The sequence below is a fragment of the Eleutherodactylus coqui genome, chromosome 2, assembly GCF_035609145.1.
Source record: "Eleutherodactylus coqui strain aEleCoq1 chromosome 2, aEleCoq1.hap1, whole genome shotgun sequence".
Lineage (NCBI taxonomy): Eukaryota > Metazoa > Chordata > Amphibia > Anura > Eleutherodactylidae > Eleutherodactylus > Eleutherodactylus coqui.
This window is the reverse complement of record NC_089838.1, coordinates 109,260,638-109,272,134: the sequence shown is the minus strand read 5'-3', so window position 1 is coordinate 109,272,134 and position 11,497 is coordinate 109,260,638. Positions and strand designations below refer to the sequence as shown.

Below are 11,497 nucleotides of genomic sequence, written 5' to 3'. Positions count from 1 at the left end.
GCATGCAGTGTGGGCCGAAGCTCACCTGCATTTAATCTGACGTTAGCTCTGCTGTCCAGGGCACTGCAATGGGATACATTTATGTACAGCCGGTGGGTTCCAGGGAGCCACCCATGCTGTGGGTGCACACGGAATTCCCATTGCGGAGTTGTACCTGCCTGTGACTATTTATAACAAACCGCGGTCTGACTGGGGCATGCAGACACGTTGACAGAATGAATAGTGTGTGGCACATAGGTTCCCCATTGCTATGCCCACGTGTGCAGCTCCCGATGGCGGTGGCACAGGATTATATTTCTCATTGCTTCTGTACAGCATTGTGGGCTATCGCCCCGCCCCTTTAAAAGAGGGTCACTGCCTAGCCGTGCCAACCCTCTGCAGTGTGTGCCTGCGGTTCTTCCTCATGGCAGACGCACCTATAAATAGACATGAGGGTGGCGTGGCATGAGGGCAGCTGAAGGCTGCGCAGGGACACTTTGGTGTGCGCTGTGGACACTGCGTCGTGCGGGGGGGGGGGGGGTTGGGCAGCATGTAACCCAGGAGAAGTGGCAGCGGAGTGTCATGCAAGCAGTGATTGTGCTTTGTTAGAGGTAGTGTGGTGCTTAGCTAAGGTATGCATTGCTAATGAGGGCTTTTCAGAAGTAAAAGTTGTTGGGAGGGGGGGGCACTCTTGCCGCTATTGTGGCTTAATAGTGGGACCTGGGAACTTGAGATGTAGCCCAACATGTAGCCCCTCGCCTGCCCTATCCGTTGCTGTGTCGTTCCCATCACTTTCTTGAATTGCCCAGATTTTCACAAATGAAAACCTTAGCGAGCATCGGCGATATACAAAAATGCTTGGGTCGCCCATTGACTTCAATGGGGTTCGTTACTCGAAACGAACCCTCGAGCATCGCGATAATTTCGTCCCGAGTAACGAGCACCTGAGCATTTTGGTGGTCGCTCATCTCTACTGAATACACTTTCTCTACAGCAGAGTCATACTGGGAGTTTACTCACATGATGACACAAATCTGCATTATCCATGAAAAAATGCTATTAAAATTAACTCCTAGCCCAATAAATATGGCCAATAGTTATGGCCAATAAACTAATGTGTACCATATTAAAAAGAGCTAACCATTGTCTGGTTCTAAGGGTCAAGATACTGATGTCTGTACTTTTTGCAAACAGTTTTTAGATTCAGCTTCTTGAAAGTAGAGATTTTGCTCATGACCCCAATGGATACTAGCACCATGGAAATACCGAGTAAAGTTCACACAGAAGCCTCTCCATCAAGCTTCTTTCCCATGTACATTTTCTATGTGTTGATGCAACTGCAGATGTTGCGAAGGGTTAAACTTCAATACTCACAATGATTCTGTTTCAGTCTCCTAGTCCAGTAGCTACACTACCTTAAACTTTGGAGTATTTAGATAAAATGTGTGGCTCTACGAGTTCTAAGTTCTAACAGTGATCCTGTCTCTTTTATTGTACTAATAAAATAAAGATTTTAAAATAGCATGACATAAAAATGTGGAACTCAGCTAATGCTCAACTGATTTTGTCATTATGACTTTGTTAGGGGTGAACTAGCTACAAACCAATTTAGCCTTATAAAGAGAACTAGATGCTCATCTCCCAAGTAGATAGATCAATAAAAACATTATTATTTATATCCATATCAAACCTTTAAAAAAATCTGTATATTAATCCCCAAGGAAACAATGGGATGAATATAGAGTTTAAATTATTTTATATGGAAATATTTTATGGGTGATGGATGTTCAACAAATGCCATCTGTCAAAAGTTTTCATCATGGCTATCAAGTAAAAGCATGATACATAGAGGTATATCTTTTAACAGAGGAATCTGAGGGTGTCAGTTGACTGTCAGATAGCATCCACTAAAAGTGTAAGTGCTTTTCTTTTAATCCTCTAATGCCACAGGACATTAGTTTATGCCCTGGTAGGGTGGTAGTTAATGTAACAGGATGTAAAAAATAAAAAGGTTATGGCTTTTGAAAATTGGAAATGAAAATTCCCCAAAATTGTTGCATTCTTATGGCCAAAAGAGGCCATGTCTATAAAGGGTTAAATGTTTATTTAACATCTCATACCATAAATCTTGGAATATGTTGGGTTAAGAGAAAGGTTAGGAAAAGACACTTCTACACTTATCATGAAATTGCTCATATTTCAGTTATATTTGCCAGTAAGGAAGTGATTACTTCAGTTTATAAAATACCTAAAGTGACATGGCATTATGATAAGCTAAATATTTGACTAAAAGGTAATCTAGAACACTCTTTAGTTGTCATACTGTATTATGTGAATGAAACACAATACAATAGTTGGGTTTATATTGTAACAGCAGGTTATTTGAGAGTCCCTAAAATTGCAAAAGTATAACAGATGGGGGAACATTTCACAACCTTTAGGTCATGTTTAATGTCACCGAGATGCTGACAAATGCATCATTCTAGGGTATAAATACTGCAGTTTTAGAGGTAGTTTAATAGACCTCCAGCTAATCTCCTAGCATCTACACAACTGACTAAAGAGCCATTTTATTGTCTCCCATCATGAAGGCTGCAATAGCTTTTCTTTTTGTGGCTCTAAACTGCTACATTGGTAAGTTTATATACTTAAGATCTTAGTTTTTCATGCTAACAAAATATAATGTTGGAGATCTTTTATAATCAGAACTTTTATTAGGGACTACTAAAGTAGTGAATTTGTAAATTTACTGAATTGCTAAGTGAGAACTGATGTGTACATTTCTATTAAATATATAGAAAAAACGTAATCCAGGAATTGACTTACTCTGTTTGAAAGGAGCAATGGATGATAATATATTTCTTCCTTACTTTGTATAGAGTTTGGAAATACAGGATCCATTGCTACTGGTGGAGTTCCAAAAGGTGAGTAGCTATTGCATTTTTAATATAAGCCCCCTTGCATATAAAAGTTTTTTCCTTCTTTTATCACATAAGATCAAAATTTGTTATGATAGTAAAAAAGATAGCAGAATATTTTATCAACATTTAAAAAAATATTCATCCATATTAGTTCAAAAAAACTTTATTTTTGACTTAGTAACATGCCAGTACAGGATATGAGTTTTGTTTTCGGACTGATACTATATAATTCACTTTGAAGTTTTAATATGCTTACTGTGTGACTTTCAATTTTGTAATTGTTCAGATATACCTAGCATCCCAAAGAGCTGTCTTGAAAAGTTACTTAAGGTAAGAAATTAAGTATTGTGTATATTAAACTTTACACCTTTACACTTTTATAGAATAATGGGAGCTACTATTTTCACCTTTGAACATCATTATATAGTTCATTTATACGCTAGTTATATTATACATAAAAAGTTGAACAACAATATACATGCTTTCTGGGGCGTAGCTAAAGGCTCAGAGACCCAGGTACAAAAGTTCAGCTCGCACCTCCCACCTGTACCTGCACTACATAGAACTGCACTGCAAAACAAATTTACATACGTGATCAAGCTCCTTGGCATAAGCTTTCCAAACATAACCCATTTCCTGGACTATGTGAAAATTTATTTGTAGCCACCCAGGCTGTGTTCATGTTTTTGTTGCATTCTTGAACCACAATTAAAAAACTCATTGAAAAACAGCATGCTGTATTCAAAAACCACATGTGCTTTTAAGAAACTGCACACACCATTAAAACCACATGTGGATTTAAACAATACATGAGTTTTTTTTTAAACTTAAGTGTTTGCGCACTTTACACACAATAGAAAAAAATGCAACAATCACATACAGGAGGTACATAGGTTATACCAGTATAGTGCATATCACTATATACAGGATGTATAACTTATACTAGCTCTGCGTGTATAATTATATACAGAGGTACATAGGTTATACCAGTATGGTCCATATCACTATATACAGGATGTATAACTTATACTAGCTCTGCGTGTATAATTATATACAGAGGTACATAGGTTATACCAGTATGGTCCATATCACTATATACAGGATGTATAACTTATACCAGCTAATTATTTGGTGTATAACCATGGCTTCAGTATATCCCAGTTAAGTAACATAATATTCTATAACACATTACACAATTCTTCTAGTATAGTTTGAAGTTAACTATCAGTGTTATCAACAGGTTGATGTTCCGGAGACACTTATAAAACTTCAAGAATTGCTCTGCCTGTACATGCAGGGAAAGGTATGCATGCATATATTGAATTACTCCATGCTGTCCTTTTACTGGGCATTTAAAATATGCAAAGGGTTCATTTACACATATCAAAATTTGTGTTCAACATGCGGATTTTGACACAAATTTGAAACTGGCCTAATTAGATGACAATTTTGTTGCAGAAACCGCATTTAAACATAGGTTTTGGTGCGGATCTCAATAGCAAAAATTCCACAGTATCCTGCGGAATATTTTGGTATATGTGAAAGAACCCTAACACTGGCAGATATTTTAACCATCTGCAAATGTCCTTTTAAAAACCTACCATTTGGGTTGTGTTATATACTATCAATATAGCGTATGAGCTGCAATCACTTTTGCGTCTCTATGTTTTTATGAACAGAGATAATAAAACATCACTCTATGGATTGGGCAACTAATGTGTGTAAATGTTATTATTTTTTTTTAACTTTACAGAAAGATCACAATGAGGAACTATACAAAGAGTTCCTAAAGCAAGTGCACGAGGCTTTGGTAAATATTTAAAACATATATGATTTTCTTTATAATTTGTTAATAAAACATATTTTCAAAAACAATTTTATACAAAATGTTATACGTAGAATTGTGGAATGGTAGAGTTGGAAGGGATCTCCAGGGCAGGATACACTAAATAATTCAAGACAGATGTCTGTCCTGCCTCTGTTTAAAGACTTCCATTGAAGGAGAACTCACCACTAGAGATGAGCGAATGTACTCGTTTCGAGTAATTACTCGATCGAGTACCGCCATTTTCGAGTACTTCAGTACTCGAGTGAAAAGTACTCGGGGTCGCCGGGGGGCGCCGTGGGTGAGTGGGGCGTAGCAGCGGGGAACAGGGGGGAGCCCTCTCTCTGTCCCTCTCCACCCCACTCCCCACTGCAACCCCCCACTCACCCACGGCGCCCTCCAAATTTTTTCGCCTGAGTACAGAAGTACTCGAAAATCGCGGTATTCGGGCGAAAAAGGGGCGTGGCTGAGCACGTTCGCTCATCTCTACTCACCACCTACTGTGGCAACCTGTTTCACTCATTGATCACCCTTACTGTCAGAAAGTTTTTCTAATATCTAATTTGCGTCTCCTCCCTTTCAGTTTCATCCCATTGCTTCTAGTCTTTCCCTGTGCAAATGAGAATAAGGCTGATCCCTCTGCACTGTGACAGCCCTTCAGATATTTGTAGACAGCTATTAAGTCTCCTCTCAGCCTCCTTTTTGCAAGCTAAACATTCCCAGATCCTTTAACCGTTCCTCATAGGACATGATTTGCAGCTGGTAGCTCTTCTCTGAACTTGATCCAGTTTGTCTATGTCTTTTTTAAATTGGTGTGCCCAGAACTGGACACAGTATTCCATATGATGTAAGGAAGAGAAGAGGGGAATAATTACCTCACATGATCAAGACTCTATGCTTCTTTTAATACATCCCAAAATTGTGTTTGCCTTATTTATTGGTGCATCACACTGTTGACTCATGTTCAGTCTGTGATCTATTCATATACCCAAGTCTTTTTTTACATGTGCTGCTACTTAGCCCAATTTTTCCCATTCTGTATGTGATTTTTTCATTTTTCTTTCCCAGATGTAGAACCTTGCATTTCTCTTTGTTAAATACCATTCTGTTAATCGCCACCCACTGTTTAAGCTTTTTTAGATCTTTTTGAATCCTCTCGCTCTTCTCTAATTTTAGCTATCCCCCCTTGCTTTGTGTCATCTGCAAATATGATCAGTTTCCACTCAATTCCCTCCTCCAGATCATTTATAAAAATGTTGAACAACACTGAGCCCAGTACAGAGCCTTGTGGTACTTGTTACTAGGTACTGAAATACAAAATTGTGAACCCATTGATAAAAATGTAATGCTTGTGCCCGGAAATTTATGATTTAAATATTTTTTTTTTATCTAGGGCTCAATAAAGCCTATAATATTATTAAATTCAACTTCATTATGAATAATGATTGTTCTATATTGTATTATATTACAATTCTTGTTTTATATTTTATTTAGAAAGATGCAGGTTGTACAGTAGATGAAATCTTGAGCACTGAAGACTTCCTGGTAATTATCTTACAAGCTGCTATTCACAACTTTGTATATTTAAACAAAACAATATCCAATTGCTTTGTTTGGTTTATAGGAACAGATTGGGGACAAGGTTGGAGAGGCAGCTGAAAAGCTTGGGTTGGAACTCCTAAAATTAGTGGTAAGCACTTCTATTACTTTATATCTAATCGAGAATCTCTGGGTTTTATAAAGAAAAATGTTAAATATAAAATTTACAAAATTATTCTAGTCTCAAAATTGGTGAACTTTATCAAAATCACTGGGCTATATGTACTTAGCTAGAAGTGCTAAAAGTCTTGCTCATTTTGCATCAAATAAGGGAGTACATGCTGAGCACATTTATTATGTTTATTTGACAATTTTTGTGCCTTACTCATCAAAAAGGTGTAGCTGAGTGGAATTTATGTTGCTTGCTGGAAAAGTGGCATTTCTTCAGATGTGACAATGCCGCAAGCAATACATTTTTTAATTGATCTGCACCAAAAAGAAGGTGCAGCTCATGCCAGAATACTGTTGCATACCAATATAACATGCTCCGCATTGTTTATATATTGAAAGTCAATAATTTGCTATAGCTTGAACAATGGACAACAGTACAATTATGGATAAGAAAGCCACATAATTTATAATTATGCATACTTCCATCATATAAGATAAATATCCCATGCCATATTGTATATTATAATCTATTTTACTACTTAATTATAGGAGGAACTTGGAGTAAGCGATATTGTCCTGAATGTTTTATGTGATTTGCTGGTAAGACGATCAAATATAAAGAAATATCTGTCCGTTGTTGGACTCATTTTCCAATCAATAAATGTAATTCTGTAATTTAAACATATTTTATAGGGAGAAACACTGAAAAGTTTGGGCGAGTCATTGGTAAGATTCATCTAGTCATCTTTGGATACCCTGAGTGATGTTCATTCAACATGCAAAACATATTACGATTTTCAACAAACAGAGCTCATTCTACTTGCTGAAGCTTCGGCTACATTGACCATAATCTTGGCTTTAAAAATAAGGCCAAAAGTATATCTGTAGCCACAAATTAACTGGAGCTGGAGCTATTTAAAGTTAGAGCTGGAATACTGAATTTGCAACTCTCACTTCAGTCAGTGTGAAGAGCAAAGAGGGGACAGCTGAGTACCATCTGTGATTCTTCTATTTGTCCCCCTGATGCATGGGAGGATAACATAGACTTATATTCATATTATCCAACACCCTCATAAATCAGAGAGCATTTTTGGAACCCTGTTACACTTTTTTCCTAGAAAGAATTAACCCTGTTAATTCTGCTGTCCTTACTGACCACAGTATCTAATTGTACAGCAATTTTTGTTAAAAAAAACAAACATTTTTTTTCTCCTTAGGACCCTTTCACATGTGTGCATGTGAGTTGCACCTGACATTCTCGGGTGCAACTCACATTGGACAACATATAAACACCCTGTCTGTGTCCTGTCCGATACCCATAAGCAGTGGACACTGCATGTTCAATTCTAGTCTGTGATAAGAATTGGAATAAGAGTTGCTGAGTTTCTGTGGGAATAGCCTAATTTTCTACAATGGGTTTGTGCGCTGTCTTTGTAAAACAAAGAGAACACATTGGCAGGAAACATGCCTGTGTGATTTGGCCCTTTTATAATTTTTTAAAAGGAACCTGTCACATCCCCACTGCGCCAGAAAATTATGATTCTATTAGCGGACATGACAGGGCGCGGGTGATGTATTTTTTTACTTACCCACTCCCCCGATCCAGTGCTGTCACCCAGTGAAGATCGTGTGCCACAAAAATCTGACTCTTTACAGATTCCCGCATGCACTCTCCCATGCAAGTCTATTGGAGAGCGTGCGCATGGGAACCCTACAAAAGTCTGAGCTTTGTCCATGCAGCAATTTCACTGGGTGACAACAGATGAGTATAGAGTATAAAAAATACATTCCCCGACTCCCTGCCACATCCCCTAACAGCACCATAACTTAGTTTAGGATTCTGTGAGGTCATGACAGGTTCCCTTTAAGTATTGAAAATAAAAACTACACATAATTATCTTCACATCCATAACAACTCGTACTGTAAAACATTAGACTATTTTTCTAGTACAGTAAATGTAATTTTAAAAAAATGTAAAAGTTAAAATAGATGTTTTCTATTATGGCTGCAGAAAAACAAAAGGGGAAATGATTTATTTGTTCCTAACTCTAAAATTAGTTATGTCAATAAGGGGTAAAATTGAGTTAGGGTGAATAAATTATGTGCCAAATATATCTCCAAGAGACAAATTTAAAATCTACAATTACAAAAGTGTGATTTCTGGCATGTTGTTTTCCTATTTTCATGTGACTGATGGGTTAATTAATAAAGCCTATTGTAAAATATCACAGTTGGCATGCAGTGACATCATACCAGCATATGTTGTTGTTATTCTTACATCTCTCTTTAAATAATGTTATTTCCATTAGGGTGGTTTGGGCGGGGCAACTAACATTGTGGGCGGATTGCTAGGCTAAGGAAAAAATCCTGATGTAAGTTATCTATTTGTTTTTCAATATGTAGTGTATCAGTATCCAAAATTGTATCATATTATAAAGTAAAACATAAAGAACCAACATACTGGCTTTATTAAATGATGATAAGACTCCATTCACATTATAGAAATGTGTGCACCCAGCATGTTAAACCCTTTAATGCCACAGGACGTAAATTTACATTCTGGAAGGGTGGTAGTTAGTATTACAGGATGTAAACGTACGTCCTGTGGATGGCGCAGATGCAGATGGTAAGCCTATACGATCCTGCCATCCTGTGACTGATAGCCGGCCTCCGGCTTCAACAGCTAGGATTGATAAGAAAACTGATCCCTGTTTAACCCTTACATGTCGAGATCAATGTACATTGCTGCATATATAGGGTTCACAGAAGGAGCAAACTCCCCATGTGATGTCATCAGCCCTTCGTGATGTAATTCAGGTCTGGTGTCTGGGCCTGCCATGGCCTGTGATCCCTATTTTGAGCAATAAGGCATTGCAATACAGAAGTACTGCAATTCATTATTATCATAGCGATCAGGAACATAAAAATGTGAGTAAAAATTGTGTAAAAAACACACAAAAAAACTTAAAAACTTTTTGCACACTTTCCTCTTTGTATAAAAAAAATAATACCTTTTAATACAACTCACATATTTGGTATCATCATATCCATAACAACCTGTACAATAAAATTGAACACACTATTAATCCGGCATGGCAAAAACCTAAACAAAAAGTAAGCAAAATGCTTATTTTGTTAATTTTGGCTTCCAAAAAATGTGATAAAAGTGACCAAAAAAGCTGTGTGTACCCCAAAATAGTACCAATTAAAAAATACAGCTCACTATGCAAAAAAAGAAGCCATTAAAGTGCTCCACCCTTTAGAAAATTCAAAAGTTATGAGCAGAGGCATAACTTGAAGCTTCTGGGCCCCAAAATAAAACCTGTAAAAGGGCCCCCAACTATAATGCTTTATTCATACTACTAGGCTCCCTATATGGAGAAGAGAGGCCTTATGGGACCCCTAAGGGTCCTGGGCCTAGGTGCAACCCCATCCTCTGCATCTTCTATAGTTACACCACTGGTTATGAGTCTTTGAGTGCAATGATTTCAAAAATAATCCAAGAAGGATTTTTATTTTGAAAAGTGGAAAAACCTGAAAAAAAAAGTTATTAATATCTTAGTTGTACCAGCCCATGAGAATAATTTATCTTGTCATTTATGCTGCATGATTAGTGCTGTAAAAAAAATAATGACAGAATTTATGTTTTTTCTCTGCCCTTCCCTCCAAAAAAATACATTATATCTACCCAAAAATTGTATCGACAAAAACAACAGTTTGCTGCACAAAAAAAAGTCCTCATATGATCACGAGGATGGAAAAAAAAATGGCTTTTGAAGAATAAAGATGAAAATGCCCCAAAAACTGTTGTGTTCTTAGAGACAAAATAGGCCATGTCTTTAAGACATTAAAGGTGCACAGTTCCTATAGAGCGATACTATGGAGATGTAGGCATTCATATATTATTATTTGATATCTCCATGCAGCATCATATTATGGAAATATTTGTTCATAGTAGCTGTGCTTGCAGAGAAGAATATCTTCATAATAACGTCAGTTTCAGACAAGTGTAGGAAAACACATCCGCAATATGGATCCGAATTACACGTGTTTTAAAAGACATTACATTCGTATGTCATGAAATTTTCAGCCGTATTTGCCTCCGTATTTTTATTATTTTCTTACGGGTATGATGACCGATCTGTATTTGCCAAATAGAGCATAATACAAATATGGAGGCAAATACGCAAAAATAGCTCATGCAGCATGGTTGTAAAAAGTATGGGCATGTAATTAACTCTTCATATTACGATCCCCTCACCACAGACCTAATAAGAAACAATAATACGCCCACCTGAAAGTGGCCTAAAAGTAATGTAGAGCTCTCTGAAGTCATGGTGATATCTTATATTACTAATACAATAATGCAGTTCCACTCTTGGCAATATGAAGGCAATGATTATAGTAGCACTCAAGCACTGTGAACAATATGAGTCACATCTGTGATATGACTTTTCCCACTTTCATAAGCACACACATTTTATCTGTATTTGTAAGCCAAAAATAAAGCGTCCCATTATAATTTTTCTGTGTTTAGGATCCACTCTTGGTCTTGGTCTACAAATACTGAAATGTTCATCTTGTGAAGCTAGCTTTCATTTGTAGACTCTTAATTAGTGTGTTAGTTTAGGAAACATAATTATATAAAAGTTCTGGTAATATTGGCAATAACTCTGAGCATAAAATATATTGATTGATATTCTATTTCTTCTTATTAATATTTTAGTTATCACATTTGAAGCCATCAATCAAGGCGGATTAAAAATTAAAGTCAACCACGTGCTATTACTCATATGATTAATTGATGATCCATGTTGATTTGAATAAATCTATTATTCATCATTATATAAGTGTCTCTGATCATTTGTCATCTTTTAGATTATTTTTGGGGTTCCATGATCTCACAGTTTATGTGCAGGGCTGATGTCAGGCAAAGTCTGACTCTGGGCAAAATTAAAGTAAATCTGTCGTTAGAAAACTACTAGAGATGAGCGAGCACCAAAATGCTCGGGAGCTCGTTACTCGGGACGAAATTATCGCGATGCTCGAGGGTTCGTTTCG

The 11,497-nt window shown here is 36.9% G+C and overlaps 1 protein-coding gene across 1 annotated transcript; it reads left to right on the top strand.

Moving 5' to 3' along the window:
* Positions 1-2,507: 2,507 nt before the first annotated feature.
* Positions 2,508-11,256, top strand: LOC136610615 (ranaspumin-like). Its single transcript, XM_066589834.1, has 11 exons — positions 2,508-2,613; positions 2,859-2,903; positions 3,187-3,230; positions 4,141-4,203; positions 4,654-4,710; positions 6,220-6,270; positions 6,350-6,415; positions 6,985-7,035; positions 7,129-7,161; positions 8,746-8,808; positions 11,163-11,256. The coding sequence occupies exons 1-10, from the start codon at positions 2,565-2,567 to the stop codon at positions 8,791-8,793; spliced, it is 507 nt and encodes a 168-aa protein (XP_066445931.1). The 5' UTR covers positions 2,508-2,564; the 3' UTR covers positions 8,794-8,808; positions 11,163-11,256.
* Positions 11,257-11,497: the final 241 nt, after the last annotated feature.